The following is a 20,680-nucleotide window of genomic DNA, read 5'->3' on the forward strand; positions in this document are numbered from 1 at the left end:
TGGTTGACTCCTCACACTGAAGGCCATTGACCTGACAGGCAATGATTTTTATATGACCCCCTCCATCTATATTTTGGGAAATGATTGTGATGTCCTGTGACTTTAAATTTTAGTTTGCCCCTGGTTCATATTCTCTGGCCTGTTGAAGAGATGAATGTTCTACCTTCTGGTCTCATACTGTAGTTGAATGATGCATGTGTTTCCTGTTGGCCCCTGCCACATAGACTTCTAATTACCTAACCTTCTTAAACTAAATATGATACCACATATTATTGAATTTGGCAAGGGGTTTCACTTGAAGACAAGTTAGACTACAAGGAGGCATCTGTCTCTTACTGCTTCTCCCAGGAACAAGCAAGGGGGCTAGGCTCCCTATTGTGCAAACCACAGGGTAAGAACTAGTGAAATACCTTCTCCAGAAGCCACTCTAGCCATAATCCCATTCTTCGGGGGTTAGGGTAGGCAATTGTTGGTGACAGGTGATGATCAACAAAGAAACCCATGGAAGGGGCATGGAATGTAGGTTAACCCAGGACACCTCAGGCCTTCTCAAGGAAATGATGGAATGAGGACAAGCTCCTGAGGGCAGAGCTACAGACACCAGGCAACCTGTATTTACTGTGAGCTGTGCACAGATCTTCATGTGCCTTCTCAGCACTTGAGCCACCTGGCACTTAGATTCCTGTGTTCTTAGCGAATTAGATCTCAGTTTTGTAGGAGTCACTTTCAGTTCCAGTTCTGTTCCTAAAGTCAAAAGTCTTTCAAGTTGACTCACGACTATAGCATTTCAAGGTATCCCTTTATTTGTTAGTAAAATTTCATAACAAGCAATTTAATTTGTTTTAATTATGGGTGGTTGGAATAAAATGACCCACAAAGATACCGCAGCTTTCAGCAGCACCAAACAGACTAAGCTGGAGAAGGGCCAGCAGGTGGAGGTAGAGGGGAGTCTGTGTACATCCAGAAGTAACTGTCTCGAGGAGTCTCATTGCTTTCCAGCTGTTTGTTAGCAAAGAGGGATTGGATATTATGATCACTAATAATTTTTTGTGGTAAAAGCATATGTTTTTTTAAACACACACCACTTACTGTTGTTCTTTGGCTATAGCATGAAAGCTATAAATAGGAGCTTGTGCTTCAAAGACTTGCACATGGCTTAGAGTGTCTGATCTCTCATTCCTGAGCAGGTTTTGCAAGTCGGTTAGCTGGAAATGTAGGTCTGAAAAGATTTGATAAAGTTTACAGATGACTTTTCTGGATATAAAGCTTATCTGTGTACCCAGAAGTCTCATGTGTGTTGTCACATGCCATCTTTAATACAGAGGGCATGGTGCACCTTGGGATAAAGCCCATACTCTGTATTAATCACATGAACCTTGTTGTATCTTCTCAGTTTAAAGGGAAAGTTTATCCTTAAAAGCAGAAAGGCCAAATCAGTAAAATCACCCTAGCTAGGAAAAAAGCAACAACAAAAACTCCCCCACAAAACAGGAAGTGGTATATTGTCTTGGTTCTGTGAAAAACAGAATCTGTGAATTGGAAGAAAGCATAAGAAAGAGAAGGTGTGGGTTGGGAACTGGGGTATTACATTTTTAGACTTAGTTATTTTTGTTTTCCAAATGGATGGCAGAATTCAACAAAAAAAAAATCAAAATAAAATAAAACTCCCACTTTCCATAATGGAGAGGCCCGTATGAAGTCTTTGTTTTGGACATAAATGTCTTCCTGTCTCAGTGACTCTGCTTTGGGAAACCTATAGACTATAAATAACCAACTGGATTCTGGGTTAAGGTGAAGGTCAGGAGGGAAAAGATATGCAAAGAGCTTACTGCAGATTTTAAAGTTTCTATTGTTTTCTGTTACAGTCAAAGAATTAGACCTTTTACAAAGCAATAATTAAGGCTGCAAACTAGCCTTGGTCCAGCATCCTAGTTGGAACTTGAAGGACCTCCAAAGTCCACACTAGCTTGGAGAAATAGTGTCTTCAGAGAACAATAAGATGATTCCAGTGATGAGAAAAACAGCAGGTGACCCGAAGGCTTGGAAGAGTGCAAGCATCTTACATCTTGGTCTGGAAGAGAATTGTTGGATTTAGGATTTCTAAAGGTAGAAATTTGGAGATCCTGAGTTACGAAAGACCAGCTTAACACCTTTTGTGATCTACGTTCTGCCAATTAGTAAGAAGTACAAAGCACAGAGCTAATTCAGGATAAAAACCCATTTCTGGGATGGTCTTTAGATTGAGTGTCTCCATCTGCGTAAAGATATCAGCTTTTTGAACATAATCTTATTACTTATAAAGCAGTATTTCATATAATAATATTATAACAGTTTTTCATATGCAGTCAGGTGGCAGTGGTGCACGTGTTTAATCCCAGGACTCTGGAGGCAGAGGCAGGCAGATCTCTGAGTTCGAGGTCAGTCCAGTCTACTGAGGTAATTCCAGGACAGCTAGGACTGTTGCACAGAGAAACCCTGTCTTTAAAATAAATACAAACAAAAATAAAACTACTACTACTACTACTAATATCTCATATGCAATGAAAGATTAGTCTATTTACCTTTCGCGATCATTCTGGAATTCTATACTCTTGTAAAGGAGTATTTAAAATGCTATGCTGGCTTTCTAAAGCTTGCATACCTTTCTCCCTAGGGAAACAAAAGCCTTGCCAGATTACTGCTGCTTCTCAGTTTTTCTTCATACTAAGAAATATCCCCAAGAAGGGGAAGTATTACTTAGTCCACCTAGTGTGCCACCACTTTGGTTGAGCAGATCTCTAGACTCTAGGCTACTCACCCCGGTCTCTGAACTGCTGGATGTGTTAAACTAGGCTACTCACCCCGGTCTCTGAACCACTGAATGTGTTAAACCCAAAGATTTTGAGAGGAAGAGCATGGCTAGATTAATTGGAGCACGTTTTTTTTGTTGTTGTTGTTGTTGTTGTTGTTGTTTTTTGTTTGTTTGTTTTTTTTTGGTGTGTGTGTGTATGGTCTGCCTCCCCTTAATGTGGGGCTGAGGAGTTCAACATTGGATATGGGGAAGACTAGCTTTTTATAGCTCAAGGGTAAGGGGTTTTCCAAATGGGGGATTTGGCAGGCAAATAAGTAGGTTACAGAGGCAGAACATAAGCAAAACAAGTTTGTCATAACTACCTTCTAAAACAAAGACATGTTTGCAAGGCAGTCATTAGGAAATCTTAACAATAGGTGGTCATAACAAGAGGTAGTCATAACAACCATTTGAAACAAAGGCATCATTCCCTGGAACAGGCAGTATGGGATCTTTTGTAGTTAAGGTTAAATGTGGGGCATAGCCATATTCTTGAGAAATAGATTTAATCATAAACAGGAATGAAGCTCGTTTTTCTTTACTATAAGATGGTTTTCAAGCCTAAGAGAATAGCAGGCTGTTTCTTCAGGTGTCCGTGCTACAGGCTTCTGACTGGAGAGTGTGGGACGACCCTCCTAAGCTGTACTGGCAGGGGTTCATTTGATAATGAGAGGCTGTGGAAAAACCCTTCTATTTGCTCGATGAGAACTGAGGCTTAGGTCTCAAGCCAGGAGAGGAGATGACCTTTACCAAAGTTGTCTCATGATACTTCCTGTATTATAAATGCTTATTGGTTTTTTTTAAAAAAATTATATTTCTTTTTTTTACATGTATGCATGTACATACCACAGCACATGTGTGGACATGAAAGGACAATTTGTAAAAATTAGTCTTTCCTTTGACCATGTAGAGCCTGGAAATTGAATTCAGGTACTCAGGTTTGGTAGTAATTGCCTTTACTTATTGTGCTAGCTCACAAGTGTGAGCCTTGTAACTCCGTGGGCCGCTCTGTGTGTGTGTGTGTGTGTGTGTGTGTGTGCATGTGCGTGTGCTTGTGTGTGTGTGTGTGTGTGTGTGAGTTTGAGACAGGGTCTCACTATGAAGCTTTGCCTGGTCTGGAACTCAGCATTTAGGCCAGGCTGGCCTCAAACTCATAGATTCACCAGTAACTGCCTCTTGGAGTGCTGGGATTAAAGGAATGGACATTGTGCTGGGCTCAGCGGTCCTTAGCTGACCTCAGACAGTGGTGTTCCTCAAGAATTTCCTTCTTGTTATTCTGCCTATTCCCCGGTGATCTCTTTCTTGTATGGACTCAACTACTCGTTTATGTACTTAGACAAATTCTCTTCTTGCACACGAATTGCATCATTTGTGTGTAGACAGTCCTGTTGGACTTGGTCTTTCAGAGTATGGGCTCTGTAGGGTATCCTCAGTTTGTTCTTCTTATGTCTCAAGAAATTCCTTTCCCCAAAATCTGGCATGTAGGCAAAAGTTGTCATTCCCTTGCTAAAAAGAGTCATTTTCCTTATCTCTGGCATAAAGGAACATGTGACACATGTATTAACCTCTGCCTGAGGTGCCTATTTAACATATGAAAGCAGACATATTCTGCTCCAAAACCTGTTCATAGAGTCCTGACTCCTCAGTCCCCTACTCAAAAACCGCAGCCCCTGAGCTTCCTGTGCTCTTTCCCACCATCTTTGACCCTTACAAAGTCTCACCCTTTCTGGCTGTGTTTCCTCTCGCTCTCCTGGTTCTCTTTACTGCTGGCTGGCTCTGCTCCTGGATCTCTCCTGGTTTCCTCTCTGGCCCTCACTTTTCTTCTCTCATCTCTCCTCTCCTGCTCTCCACCCCCTCCTCAAATAGCCTGGTTAGTCTGCTGGGTATGTTCAGTCTGGACTCCTCCATGTGTCTCTGGCTGTGCAAGGCTCAAAGGTAATCCATGGAGTCTTTGTCCTAATTATTTTTAATTCTGAGGATGTAAGGGAAAAGATACTTACCTTCTTGATGGTTTCCTTCAGACTTTTTCTTTATTCTTCTTCTGTATTCTATATTCTATGACTTTATTTTTCTTCTATGGCTTGTATACCCCTATAAAATCTTTCAGGTAATACAGAAATTACAGTGTGGTCACACTGAATTTTTCAAGTGAATGATTATAGTGTATACAGGTAAAACATGTTTGTCATACTTCTTACATAATTAAAAGAAGTCACCCAAAAACGTTCATACATTTACACCTAAGTAACTTATCATTATAGATTTACAGGGTTTAAGCAAGCAAGGTATTTTTCTTAGCCAGTTCTATTGCTGACAGACTGCATATTGTGGTTACAAAGAAAGGATCAGTTATTTTATTATTTATCTCAAAAGGTAATCTTATCAACAATCTTATAAAAATTCCAAATCTATACTTAAATATATGAAAAAGAAACAGGCATCTCTATTTTAAACACTCAGGGTGCATACCCACTCATCAACAGTTTTCTTTTATATTAGAAAAATAAGGGAGAAATGGGCACAAGGAATTAATCATTGCCTTTGGTCACAAACCCATCCTGGTAAGAAAGGTACAACAGCTAATAATAATTGGGTTATTATTTCCTGATCTTAAAGAGTTACTCAAACAACTCATTGCCTTTCTAAATTTTTAGATTGTCTTCTTGAGGTTTTCACCTCCAAATTACTTAACAAAAACATCTCAATCTTAAGTCATTTTCAAAGCTTTGTTTCTGCTGTGATGTACTCCTGTGAACACATCTCCCGACACTGAAATTAAAACAATTTAAGCTAGCAGGGCTACTGGGCTCAATTGTTGTTCTTAATCATTATTAACCTAAGCCACAGTCTATACGGCTCCTCAGTAGAAACTCTTGTGTTCTAGTTGTGTGAGGTGTGACACTTGCTTGTTTTTTTTTCCCTCTATAGCCTCTGTTTTATCAGAGGCAGGGGCAACATTTTATCTTACCTTTACCTATGTTAGTTTTTCCACTAAACTAACCTCTGTCATCATCCCTGACTGTATTTATTAAAAGCCCTCAAGCATCAAAATCCTATTTAAACACTTTTATTATATAAAATCATTTCTTCAGTTAAATAGTACAGCTTAGGAGGACATCGTCTTCATAATAATCCACAAGTAAAAATGCCAAGTAGAATGTGACATTTCCAGGAGACGATAATGCTGCATTAAGGGTAGTGGGGATCTCCCTAAGCCCATTCATACCATGCCAGATACCAGAGGAAGATGGTACATCAGAAGCAAAAAACACTCTGGGTCTGCGGTCTTGGGACCTTGTCTATCTGAGCTTTAACCATCAGGGTTTTGTTTCCTGGTGGGCCAGCGCCATAAAGTCAATTGCCATCTGTTGCTCCTCTGACATGGACACCTGCCCTTCATGTTCTGTGCTGCAAATTATTACTCTCCTTGGCTAAGTTTGCTTAGGAAGATGTTGGATGCCATCTAATTTTTGCCTTCTTCTGTCAGGTCCAAAGGACACTCTAGTTTTCCAAACTCCCAAAGACATTCCAAATATCCAGAAATGAGCTTAACCTGGACTTTAGGAAGATTTCTGGTAGCTAGGTAAAAGTCAGCATACCTCAGGAACTTGTGAAACCACTTACCATCTGCCAAAACGGAGTCATTTTCCTTACCTGTGACAGAAGGGGATATATGGCTCTTCACTGAAATATACCTTGGCTGCATATTAAAACCCATCCTAGCATCCAGACTTCCTCAGTATCACGAGCACCTATTATACATCTTAAAGTCTCCACCTAGGTTAATGACTTCTCACCTCCCAAGGCTTCCCTCATTCCAGATATCCATTTGTTCTCATTGTAAAGGCAAGAATTTCTGCCTGCCATTGCTAGACTCACAATTCTTTCTTTTTATTCTGTTCTCCATTTCCTGGATATTCTCTTTATAACAGATAACCCTGGCTTTATCCAATATCCGGTATTCTTGCCGTGTTCAGTCTACTTTCTGTCTTTGTTCCAGACTCTTCCAGATGCCTCTCTATCCTCCTTCACTTATCTGAAGTAGACCCTTTCCCTTATCCATACTGTGGAATGATCATGTCAGCAAATTATTTACTGCACCCTCTTTGTGTTAATATCCTTGTGTTAATATCTTTGTGTTAATATCTCTTTCTAATAATACCCCTTTCCGCTGTCTAGTTTAGACCCTGTGCATTTTGCTCCTCTATGCTATTGTAATGTATAGGGTATTAGGAGTGGCCTTCATGCTTTCCCCTGATATTTTTGGCAACATTTTATTTATTTTTATGTATATGAGTGTTTGCCTGAATATGTGTGCATATGTGTCATATTTGTACAGTGCCCAACGAGGACAGAAGATAGCATCAGACAGCACCTTCCCACACACCTGTGACTACAGTTATAGATGGCTTTGAGCCATCATGTAGATACTGGGGATTAAACCTGGGTCCTCTGGAAAACCAGTAGGTGCTCTTTACTGCTGAGCTATCTCTCTGGCTCCATCCTTATTTTGATTTTTAAAATATGTCATCATGGTTGGAGAGATACCTTAGAAATCTGTTTTCGTAGAGGATACCAGAGCACAGACGGGAACACCGTCATCAGATGGGCCGCCTGTAACTCAGCTCTAAGGGGTTCTGACACTCTCTTAGGGATGCATGGGCATCAGAACATATAACTATTCATATACAGACACATAAATGTGCACAAAGAAATTTTTCTATTTCATTTAAACGTAATATGCAATGAAATTACCTTAAGAGCCCCGAGACAAAGTGAAAATGAGGAAGAAAGAACACACCAGCAGCATGCCTTCATGTCTCATTCAAACCCTATCAGTGGGTCTGTCAAAGAGAAGGAAAAAAGGCATGCTGTGAATTTTAAATGTGTAAAGAAATTAGAAGTTAGTGTAGTGGCTGATTCGAGGAGATTAAATTATTCGTACAAATAATTTCTCTTATAAACATTAACCTGATGCTATCACAGTACAGCAGTAGGGGAATTCTTAATATGTCAGAAAAATTAGATTATAATACAACTTTTAAATTCCATGGTCTTTCTTTGAAAGTACACACACTTTGGTAATAAGGCCCTTGGTTCATCACTACATGTACATTAGAATGTAGACTTTGAGGGCAGGCCTCACATCTGGAGCAGCACACACCGTATGACAGCTGGTAGAAATTGCTGCTAATGAATATACACTTGGTATTGATTACACAATGCTTCTCCAAATAATAGCTTTCTTGCTTAGAAACTTGCTACACAAGTCTCATGTTGCTCTTTTAGTAAAATGTGCTAAAGCTAATTCATGTACTGATGACATTAATTATGGCTTTAATTATAATCACTATTCATAAAATATAGTCTAAGTGTACAATATAGTACAAAACAAAGGCAACTGTTAGGATCACAGTTTTCAAAGAACTTTTCAACACTCAAGGAATTGATAAATATATAACAAAATTCTTGCACACAGTATCATGAGTGTATGTAATATATATCTGTATTTCTTTAGGCTGAGATTATAATTTTCCCTCTTTAAGAAAGAGTTCTTTTAAAGGAATGTTTATAATAGATTGAAATGATCTAAAAAAAAAAGTTATAGGGAACAAGTTTGGAGTTATGCTATTACCAGAATATATTTTAAATCTGTGATGGGACAGGGAAGTTTAGAATGATTAACACTATCCTCTAAAGCAATATTAGATTTTTAAAATTTATTCTTCTTTATCATGACCATTAAGTTTAGTTTTTGTTATTTTTTCTTTCTTTCTTTTTTCTTTTTTCCTAATAATTTTTTTTATTATTTTATAAATAATTCTATTCAAAATTTCCTCTTCCTCCCCTCCTTCTACTTCCCTACTGCTTCCCCACTCACCCTTCCCACCTCTTCCTCCAGTCCTAAGAGAGGGCAGAGTACCTTGCCCTGTGGGAAGTCCAAGTCCCTCCCCCTTCATCCAGGCTTAGGAAGGTATGCATCCGAATAGAATAGGATCCCAATAAACCAGTACATGCAGTAGAGAAATATCCCGGTGCCATTATCATTGGCTTCTCAGTCGGCCTCAATAGTGAGCCACATTCAGAGGGTCCAGTTTGATCCCATGTTCGTTCAGTTCCAGTACAGCTGGAGTTGGTGAGCTCCCATTAGCTCAGGCACACTGTCTAAGTGGTCGAATCAACCCCTCGTGGCCCTGACTTCCTTGCTCATATTTTCCCTCCTTCTGCTCTTCAGCTGGACCTTGGAAGCTCAGTTCAGTGCTCCAATGTGGTCTTCACAAATCCCACATCAGACATAGGTCTGATCTCCAAAATATATAAAGTACTCAAGAAACTAGACGTTAAAATTCTAAATAACCCAATTAAAACATGGGGTACTGAATTGAACAGAGAATTCTCAACAGAAGAATTTCAAATGACGAAAAGACACTTAAGGACATGTTCAACTTCCTTAGCTATCAGGGAAATGTAAATCAAAACAACTTTGAGATAATTTGTTCTTTCAAAATAAAACTTCATAGGTTTATCATTGATTATTTCATTTTTACAGTTTAAATATTACAAAATGTGATTGAAATTATTGAATATACAACCTTGGAGGAGGATCTTCTTAACATGACTTGTCTATTTTCTGTTATAGATACACTTACATAAAAACTAGAAATAATTTAAAACCTTCCATATGAAAATAAACAAAAGAGAAAATGTGTTCAGCTTGACAAAGTTACTGCCCTAATAGTTTCCCAGATAGACCACTGCTATCTTTGGTAAAGGGAAAACATGTTGTAAAACAGTACTTGTTTTCAAAATAAGGTCTTCATGTGTACTTATACATGTATTTACATGTATATGTAAGGATAGAAGTCACATTGATCATTTCTGAAGACTTTGACATTCCTAACTTTGTTTTCACTATAACAGTAGGCCAATATAAAAAACACCTTTGCTTTTGTAAGTCATTGAACAAACCTTAAAACTTAAGCACCACAAGAAAAAAATTAACAAATTCATGATGTTTAAATCTAGCATCATGACACCCTATTTCTATTTTCCCAAATAGTGACACCTTACTATCAACTTCCCATTCTCATAATGACTCCTTATTGGTACCCTCTATTGAAAGCTCTATCATCTCCCTTTCCAGTCTCCAGTTGAGCTGAGGTTCTTATTTCATTTGTAGTTATGAATAGTTTATGATTAGTTTTCCCTAATTCAGTAATAGATGTATCCCCTGTTTTATTTTTTTTCTGTGGCTCTTATCCAACACTTTCTGCAAGTACACTCTTCTAATTCTAGGAACATGTCTCAACAACCCTATTTTTTCTCTACATCCTCATTGTGTTCACTCTCTTGTTACCAAATTATTTACGTCAGAACAAAGATGAAGTTTTTAAAATAAAAACCCTAATACCACTAAAACTTGTTAGAATAAACAAACTCAGTAATGTTACAGGATGTAAAACCTACATATGAAACCCTGTATATAGCAATAGCGTTGCTCAAAACAAAACAAATAAAAACCAACCAGAGAATAAAACAATGCATTCCAGAAAGTATCTACAGAAAATAAAATGTTTAGAAATCAATATAAATCAGGAAGTGAAAGACCTCTTCAATGAAAATTAAAATACACTAGTAAAAATTAGTGAAGGCCCATACACAAATGGGAAGACAGTCCATGTTCATGAATTGAAACAATCACTATTATAAAATGTCCATATTACACAAAATAATAATTAAATTGAATATATTCCCATCAAAATTCCAAAGTCTCTTCCTACACACAGAAAAGAATGTCACCAAATTCAATTCTGAACCACAGACTATCTCAAATAACCCAAGCAACACTGAGCATTACAATAACTCATGTCAAAATATGTTACAACACCATACAATTTCAGTCTGCATGATAACAGACACAGGCACCTCAAATAGTTAACAAGGAAAAATAGCATACCCTTTGACTCAGCAATCTACTAATTAAGGAGCTGATGTTACAACAGCTGAGCAATAACACATCTGTACCTACATGTTCATTGCAACTATTCCTGTAGTCATGACATCTATAATGCATCCCTTTGTCTCTAAAATTAGAGGAAGCAACTAAGGTATGCTCCAAGTTATATAGCTCTAATTTCTGACAGAGGATAACAAAACAGGGCTGACTTACCTAACCATTTCATGTAAATGAATCCAAGTAATTCTACCAGAGTTACTATGATCAAACCTGAGACTAAAAGGTAGCCATATTTTGGTGCACACTCTGTAAAAACAAAGAAATAATTTAGTATAAATGCATACAAACTGCTTAAAGGAATACATAATATCAAATTTTAAGGATAGTAATTATTGTTAGAGATAAAAATTAAGTATATGTGCTGAGTATCATTAAGTCAGTCAATAAAATGATTCTGAATTGTTTTAAGGAAAATACCACTTATGTTTTCATAACATACATGTCAGAACTAATGGAAAATACTGTCCCCAAACAGTTTGAGTCTGGCTGCTTGTAAAGATCTGTTAAATGAGCCATGATAATTTGGATAGCTGGAAAAGAGCCATGAAGTACATGTAGACAATATTCTTCTACTGGCATTGAAAGCATAATCCCTAGTGGAAGGAATACCATAGTAAAAGAAAAAATATGTTAACTAGCAAGTAGTATGCAAAGTTTTTCTGTCTGTGTTGCTTTTATTGGTTGATTAATAAAGAAATTGTCTTGGCCTGTGCAGGGAATAATAGAGGTAGGTGGGGAAAATTAAACTGAATGCTGGGAGAAAGAAGGTGGAGTCAGAAAACATCATGTACCCTTTTCCGGAAACACAGGTGGTGGAACCCTGTCAGTAAGCCACAGCCATGTGGTTGTACACAGAGTAATAGAAATGGGTTAAATTAAGATGTAAGAGCTAGCCAATAAGAAGCTAGACCTATGGGACTGGAGAGATGGCTCAGTGGTTAAGAGCATTGCCTGCTCTTCGAAAGGCCCTGAGTTCCATTCCCAGCAGCCACATGGTAGCTCATAACCATCTGTAATGAGGTCTGGTGCCCTCTTCTGGCCTGCAGACAGAATGTTGTATACATAATGAATAAATAATAGAAGAAGAAGATTGAGCTAATAAGCCAAGAAGTGGTTAAATTAATACAGTTTCTGAGTGGTTATTTCAGGAGTCTGGGCATCAGGGAACAAATAAGCAGCCTCCCTACAACAGATTGGTTTTCTAACATTGTTGACTATATCCATCTAAAACCTGACAAAGCTTTAAAAGGAATTCTAGACACAAATGTACAGAGTTAAGCAAGACTTAATGCCATGACTTTTTAAAGCAAGGCCCTCCTGATTCAGCAGCAGCAAAATAAATAAATAAATAAATAAAATAAAAATAAACAACCTTCCCTCAAACCACATGGTTTCAAAATGGTGACTTCCTGGTTCACAAGCACAAATGGCTCTAAATTTTTGGGAGGCCTGGCTAAAAAGCATTTAAATACAGTCTGTGAGCAGAGTGCTACAACATACTTAATGGCAACATAGACCCTCTGTGTGCCTAAAAATGGGGCAATGTATATTGCTTTCAGAGGTAGTAAACATGGCTCAGCCATGTTGGACTGGGCAGAGCAAGCATGTAGGACTGTGGTGGCCCTCTTCATGCCTGCATAGGATATCACAAAAAGACACTTCTTGTCAGAAAGTAATTAAGGATACACAATAGGACAGATTCAGACATAATAGAACTCTAAACGAGAGTCACAGTATGTTTAAAAAAATGTGTGTAGGCTTGGGAGAAAGAAGAAAAAGAGTAAGAAGGCAGTAAATGTAATATAAAAGAGTACAGATAGTCATAGATTGAAGGAGCAAAGATAAAAAATAAATATTTAACTTAGAGAAAAAGTAATATAATAAAAATAAGTCATATTAGATGGAAATACACAGAGAGTCTGGACTATGTGTATTATTGTATTTTCTTTGAAATTTTTGACTCTGAAGGAGCTTGTACAGAGAGGAATTTCATTGTATGGGCTGCTAAGATAAACCAACATAAAGGTATCTTGACTTCAGAATTTGAGCCTTAGGATATGTTGCTTTGGAGAAGAGGTTCTTCTTTTGTTTCCACAGAAAATCAGAACACGTGGATTAATTCCAGACTAATGTGATTTGATGGGCCATGACGCCATAAAAGGTTACCATGATCACCCCCCCCAAAATACTTCACAAAACAAAAAAAGGAAGCAGTTTAGAGAACTATGCCCAAATGCCCAAATATTGTTTGTAAATGTTTATTTATATTCAAAGGGAATATGCTATAGATATTTGCATTGGTATGGCTCTTGATTTATTGATACAAATTTAAGGTCAATTTTGTAATCCTGTGTATATGTATTTCTGATCGTGATTAAGGTATTGCATTTGTCCAGCTCATTTAAAAATGTAATGTATAATGAATAACTATAGGTCAATAGATAATCATCTATAATAGTCAAGTTTGTAGTAATGATAGATTTTCTAGATGTACAGAGATGTATTTCAGATGGATAGACATTCCTCATACCTTTCAAAGACTATAGAATATGGCATTTAAAATATTTAAGAACTTAGGACTTTTCATTTCAGTGAGACACATTTGCTTCTGGCAGCACCAATTACTTCCAAAGGAAGATGGGCATCAAGAGGCTCTTTATATAGTTTGCTAGCCATTTGGGCAAAATACTGCTCTTGCCTGGACTGTTTGATGTTATTCTATGTAATCTGGTCATGTGGGACCCATGGAGAAATGACAACTGAACTTGCCTAAAGATGAGATGGTCCTTCAGGGTTCTTGCTTCATGAAAGAGTCTACAAGACATTCTGCAGGACACAGAAGAAAGTGACTGACAAAATGCCAATATAGGTGTAAATGTCTTTGAAATTTCCTGCTCATGAAAAAATCTGCCAGACACTATGGGCCAGTAGGCTGAAGATGGGTGCCTGCAATGTACAGTAGAACTTTGGGTGACTTTCCAGGCATTAATATGTCCCAGTCAATTCTAGAGTTTTGAAAGCTGTTGACAATGCACTTCCTGTAAACTTATGTAATATTATATCCTTTTGGAGTTTTTGATGGAATTGAAGAATAGATAATTATTACAGTTTCCCACAGTTATGATAAAAGATATAGTAGATATAAACTGTATCTGTAACTGTAATTCTTTCTTGATACCTGTTTTGTTTTATGTAATTTTTCTATGTTAAAGTTAAAACCTACCTTTTTGAACAAGCATAGGACCAAGCTAGTCCTTCTGAATGTAGTTGACATTTGTATGGCTGGGGCAGACTGAGGGGCCACAGGCAGTGGCATTGGGATTTGTCTCTGCTGCATGTACTGGCTTTTTGGATCCTATTCATTGGATTTATGCCTTGCTCAGCCTAATGTACTGGGAAGGGCCTTGGATTTTCCACAGGGCAAGGTGCCTTACCCTCTCTTAGGATTGGAGGGCTAACAGAGGAGGGTGTGTGGAGGGGATGGGATAAGGGGAGTAGGAAATTGAACTGATATATTTTTTAAAAATAAATCTAATAAAAAAAGAAAAGGAAAAAATAAAATCCAAAGATACCTTCCTTTTTATTTAAACAGAAAAGGGGAAATGGTGTGGGAAGTCTTTCTGTCTTTGTGTTGCTTTGATTGCTTAATGAATAAAGAAACAGTCTTATGCCTGCTCAGGGCTGAATAGAGGTAGGCAGGGAAAACTTAATGCTAGGAGAAAGAAAGCAGAGTCAGAAGATACTATGGAGCCACCAGAGGGGAAGGATAAGAGCTGCCATCTGGAACCTTGCCAGTAGGCAATGAACCTCATGGTAAGATATAAAATAATGGAAATGGATTCCTGATAAATGTAAGAGCTAGCTAGCAATACGTTTAAATGATTGGTTAAGCAGTGCTTTAGTTAATACACTTTCTGTGTAATTATTTTGGGGCTGAGAAACTTGGAACAAACAAGTGGCCCCCTAGAACAAGCAAGTGCTAAACATGTGGAGAAATGTCATTGGTGCCAGTGATGCAAAATGCTGCGGTTATTGTGATACAGACAATTACAAAATGAAATATGTCTTTAGTGTACAATCCAGGATTTCCTCAAATGTACTTGATAGTGCACATTCATAGAAAAATATGTATGTCTACAGAAATTCTAATCATTCTCATAACAAATCTAAATGCAAGCAGGATATCCTTCATTAGATGAATGCATTAAAAATACTATTGTGTCCTCACAAACATTTTGCACTCAAAAATAGTGAACTATGAAACCATAAAAAAGGCATGGAGGAAAAAAGACTATATAAAAAAGGTTATATACAATATGTGAATAAATCAAAGACAATCTTAAGAATGAAAAAGTATCACTGTTGCAAGGAATTTGGGGGACAGAGAAATAAACAAGTAGGAACAAGGAATTTAGATCAGTGAAGGTTATTCTATATGACAAACACAGTGAGTAATACATCTCATGTGAGTTGTTCACAAAGGAAGAGGGAACAATAATGTAATCTGTGGGTGACAGCCCTTAAACTGTGATTTATCGATTAGAACAAATGTGTGGTCTGGTTGAGGATAGTAGGGGACGATGTGGCATGAAGTGCATATGGAAGTACATAAAGAGTATATGACACAATTCATGGAAACTCTGCAGTGTCCATTGAACTTTGTTGTAAACCTAAGGCATCTTTAAAAAGACAATTTATTATAAAGAAAAAGAAAATTAAGGTCTCTTCCAAGAGAAATTTAAATCTAGACTCCCGATAAACATTACTCTTACCGTTTACAGTAATAAATGATCCTACCATAATGAGTGCAAAGCCCAATGCCTGAATGACTGTTAATATGATCATGGCATAAAGGGTCCTCCCAATAGCTACAAGAAAGAAAAGGGCAAAGCAAAAGCATTGTGAGACTGATGATAAAGCAGTATGATCTACTTGCATTTGGTACAGTCAACAACAAGGCACTATAAGCAAGGACTGGCTACAGTAAGTTTACATATGGCAAACATATTCCCAGTGAGGTCACTCTTTCCAGAAGTGTTGACTTCAGATCACCACTCAGCAGACTTTCACTGCCATTGTCATCTGAAGAGGACTAAAAGCTTTAACTCTAAGCCCAACAACAGCTCTGCTTAAAACATATTTGTATATTTTACATTATAAATGACTATTATGCATGGCTTCTTCACATGGACATAAAATTGCTTTGGAGGAACCTTAGTGATTACAAATATAATATTCTCTGTTATGTTTTTCAAGGATCTATGGTTTTAAAATGTAGCTTTTCCATTTTTAAATAACAGCCATCCAAGAGAGACCTTACAATCCATAAAGCTACTTTTAAAACAAGTGTTTAGTTATTTGTGTTGGAGGAAGCAGGCATGTGTGTGGATGTCAGAGGACAATATCGGCAAATTGCTCCTCTCTTTAGGCTATGAAAGTTCTGGGAATGAAACTTAGATTGCCAGGCTTGGTGGCAAACACTTTTACCTGTGGAGTCATCTTGTTGGCCAGATGTGACTTTTTAATAATAACAACAAAAAGATGTTGGTGGCATACTTTCAAACTATAAAAAATAAATACTGATTATATTTTGTATAAAAATCTTAAGATATATTAAGCTTTTTCAACAAAAATAATGAAAACAAAAGCAAATGAGAACAAAACCAAACAAAGTTCCCAAACACACACACACACACACACGCACACATACACAAATAGATCCTGCATTTAGTGTTCTGATCTGTAAACTCATCTTGTTATAACAGTGTTATTAATGAAGAACATGGTGGGGAAAATTGCAGACTTGTAATCCCCTTATAATTTCACTATCCTGAAGTTCAGAATGTGAATGCAAGCTTGAGTTATTGCAGGCCAAACACTCCAAACACAAAGTCCTGAAATCTGATAGTAAAAATTTCCCCATTTTTTAGTTTATTCAATATTGGATCCCCTAAGTAAAGCTGTTCAAGCAGTATATTTTATGCAAATGTCTCATATTTTGAAATACAGAAATTCAAAATACTTCTTGTATCAAGTATATCAAAAGGAAAAGAGAGGTACTTAATCTGTGATGTAGGAGGTCCATCTGTCTCTATATTGCTTTTATTGGTTAATGAATAAAGAACTGCTTTGATTTTATGGCAGAGAAGAACAGAACTAGACAGGGAAAGCTAGGCTGTATGCTGGAGGAAGGAGGCAATTCAGATAGATGCCATGGAACCACGACCAGAGTCAGACATGCCAAAACTTTGCTAGTTAGCCACTGACTCATGGGAATACACAGATTAATGGAGATGGATTAAATTAAGATGTAAGAGTTAGTCAATAAAAAGCTAGAGCTATTGGGTCAAACAGTGATTTAATTAATACAGTTTCTTTGTAATTATTTCAGGTGTAAGCTGGTCAGTGACCGGAAATGTACAAGTTTCCCCTTCTCCAACAAAGCTGCATGTTTAACCCCTCCTTTTTTTTTACAAAAATAAAAGCGCCTTTAAGATCAAAGATGTTAGAATTCATCCTTATGAGATGTCATTAGTAATAGTATTGGTGTAACATGGAGGGACCGGCTTGCTGGTGTATCTGTCCCACCCAACACCCCACAGCCGGCATACCCCAAAGAAAATCAATCATACAGAGATCTCTATAAGTTATAAAGCTGATTGGCCCATTAGGTCAGGCTACATATTAGTTCTTATGACATATGTTACCCCTTTATCCTTATCTACGCTAGCCATATGGCTTGGTACCTTTTTCAGTTGTCAGCTCACATGTTGCTTCTCTGTGGTCTGGGCAGGAATGGCAGAGGGAGCTTTCTCCTCCCTAGCCTTCTCCTATTCTCATTACCCCACCTCTACTTCCTGTCTGGTTTTCCTACCTATACTTCCTGCCTGGCCAATCAGCATTTTATTAAAATACATGATTGACAGAATACAAACAATTCCCCTGCAAGGACAGAATACAAACAATTTCCTGCAAGGACAAGACCAGATTGTCCTTGAACTCACAGAGATCCCTCTGTCTCTGCCTCCACAGTGTCAGACTCAAAGGTGTTAATTACCACACCTTGAACTCACAGAGACCTGTCTGTCTCTGCCTCCCAGGCATTGGGATTAAAGGTGTGTGCTACTACACCTTAAAGTCACAGAGGTCAATCTACCTCTGCCCCTTGAAGTCACAGAGGTCAGCCTACCTCTACCTCCCAGGCATTGGGATTAAAGGTGTGTACTACCACACCCAACTACTCTCTTTCTTTCTTTTTACTTTAAGAACTTTAACTTTTATCCTGCATATATTTTTAACACACTGTAAACCACTTAGAGGTTTTCTTCCTATTTGAATCTCTCTTTACTGTAATCTCTCTTTTTCTGATCACATGAGCCTTTAATTTACTAAGCAATATGGACAGCCATGGCTTTGCCAGCTAGATCCAGTCCATTCCTTAGCTTTCCAGTCGTGTGGCAGAGGTACGGGTTGTAGCCACTTTTACTGCCACAACTCTATGGCATTTCACGGATTAATATAAATTACAAGGACTAATAAGAAGCCTGACCTAATGGGCCAATCAGATTATAATCTTATGGGGTCCTGTGTGTAATTTTCTTTGGGGCTTGCTGGTTGTGGGGTACCGGGCAGAACAGAAAACTCAAAAAGCTGGCCCTCATGTTACAGATGGTACCCAACGTGGATAACTGAATCCACAGAAAGCCTGAGAAAGTTTGGGAAAGAATAGAGTAAAGAATGTTTTGTTGGTGGCAGCAATTTCTCAGGTCGGCTCTGCTTGCTAGAGGCAAGCAAATGCTCTCATCCAAGAGAGGCTTCCTGACTCAGCTTTAGCTGCAAAACTTTTCAGCTCCTTTCAGAGGTCCTGCCACTACACACTTAAATGGTGTTGATTAAAAGCTGAACACATGCTTTTCTGTTTTCAGCCATAGCAGGAAAAAAGCCACACTGTTTTAAAATGCTGGCTTTCTGGGCTGTCCTGCCAGGGCAAACTCTGACTCTTTCAGGCAGGAAGTCTGACTGAGTGTGGTATGTGAACAGAATGTTGCAGTTTTCTTGCTAGCAGGGACCTTGAAACACTGTAGAGTTGTGATGACAAAAATGGCTCTGATGGTTCCTCCACCATGAGGCTGGAGAGCTAAGGAATGGGCTGGTTCTAGCCATCAAAACCATGGCTTTATTCCTGCCGATATTACTTAGTAAATTAAATGCTCATGTGGTCAAAAAAAGAGAGATATACAGTAAAGAGAGATTCAAAGAGGAAGAAAACCTCTACATGGTTTACAGTGTGTTAAAAATATATGCAGGATAAAAGTCAAAGTTTTTAAAGTAAAAAAAAGAAAGAGAGTAGTTGGATGTGTTGGTGTACACCTTTAATCCCAACAGTTGGGAGGCAGAGGTAAATTGACCTCTGAGACTTCAAGGGGCAGAGGTAGATTGACCTCTGTGACTTTAAGGTGTGGTAGTACACGTCTTTAATCCCAATGCCTGGGAGGCAGAGACAGACAGGTCTCTGTGAGTTCAAGGTGTGGTAGCACACACCTTTAATCCCAGAGCTGGGGAGGCTGAGACAGTGGGATCTCTTTGAGTTCAAGGACAGCCTGGTCTACAGAGTTATTCGAGGACAAAGACATACAGAGAACCTGTCTCAAAAAGTAAAAGCAAAAATAAAAGAAATAGAGGTTAAGATAAAGCCGCATAAAGATGGAAAATACACAGAGAATCTTGATACTGTATACTATTATGCTCTCTTTAAATTGTTTGAATGCTGAGGAAGGAGCAACAGCTGCTAAAAGACTTTTATTTATAAATGCTGCTGAACTAACCCAAAATAGGTATTTTGAAAATACCCTGGCTTCAAAACTGAAGTCAATAGGTGTGTTACTTTGGAGAAGAGATTTTGCTTTTGTTTCCACAGAAAATGAGAATCTGTGGATTCATTCTGAGCTAAGAAAAGTCAATTTGATCAAGGAAGACCACCCGAGAAATCCCTGGTAAAAAACAGATGGCCCAGATGTCTGAGTTCTACATCCAGAACTGATTCAAGACTCCTGACGGAGATGATCGAGACTCACAGGATGAGTACCAGGACTTGATTATAACTCTAAATTTTCTTTAGGTCCCCATAAGGTTATCAGCAACACCAACCAGCAGGAAGTAGCCTGAAATACTACGCCCACATTCCCATCAAATGGACTATGGGTATTTTCCTTTTTTTTTTAAAAAAAAAAATAGGAGGAAATGGTGCGGGAGAATTGTCTGTATTCTGTCAATCATGTTTTAAATAAATGCTGATTGGCCAGGCAGGAAGCATAGGTGGGTCAACCAGACAGGAAGTATAGGCGGGGTGATGAGATCAGGAATATTCTGGGAAGCAGGAAGCTTGCTCTGCTATTCCTGCCCAGATCACCGAAGAAGCAACATGTGAGCTGACAGCTCAATACAGTACCAAACCATATGGCTAACATAGATCAGAATAATGGGTTAAGATAAGTCATAAGAACTAATAAGTAGCCTGACATAATGGGCCAATCAGCTTTATAACTTATAGAGATCTCTGTGTGATTGATTTTCTCTTGGACTTGCCAGTTTGGAGTACCCGGGTGGGAACAGAAACCCCAATAAGCCGGCTCTCATGTTACATATTGGAAATTTTTTTTCAAGACTGGATTTCTTTGTAGCTTTGGAGCCTATCCTGGAACTAGCTCTGTAGACGAGGCTGGCCTCATACTCACAGAAACCTGCCTGCCTCTGCCTCCCAATTGCTGGGATTAAAGGAATGTATATCACTGCCAGGCTGGAAATATTTTAAATAGACCAAATTTCATGAAAAT

General features: G+C 38.1%; 1 protein-coding gene across 4 annotated transcripts in view; it reads right to left on the minus strand.

The window, feature by feature from the left end:
• Positions 1–1,825: 1,825 nt before the first annotated feature.
• The window catches only part of LOC125413224 (leukocyte surface antigen CD47-like), a 65,309-nt gene continuing 46,454 nt past the window's right edge, over positions 1,826–20,680 (minus strand). For 2 of the 4 annotated variants that reach the window (XM_087897261.1, XM_087897270.1), the window contains exons 6-10: positions 15,620–15,715; positions 11,001–11,093; positions 7,586–7,674; positions 4,831–4,930; positions 1,826–2,071 (exon numbers count right to left, since the gene is read on the minus strand). In XM_087897261.1, coding sequence (XP_087753387.1) covers positions 7,652–7,674; positions 11,001–11,093; positions 15,620–15,715 — 212 coding nt within the window. In that variant the 3' untranslated portion in view covers positions 1,826–2,071; positions 4,831–4,930; positions 7,586–7,651. Of the gene's footprint in view, positions 2,072–4,830; positions 4,931–6,454; positions 6,485–7,585; positions 7,675–11,000; positions 11,094–15,619; positions 15,716–20,680 lie in introns of all 4 variants that reach the window. The other 2 variants (XM_087897268.1, XM_087897264.1) reach the window with 2 other exon arrangements.

Source organism: Myodes glareolus, chromosome 2, assembly GCF_982192425.1.
Source record: "Myodes glareolus chromosome 2, mMyoGla1.1, whole genome shotgun sequence".
NCBI classification, from domain to species: domain Eukaryota; kingdom Metazoa; phylum Chordata; class Mammalia; order Rodentia; family Cricetidae; genus Myodes; species Myodes glareolus.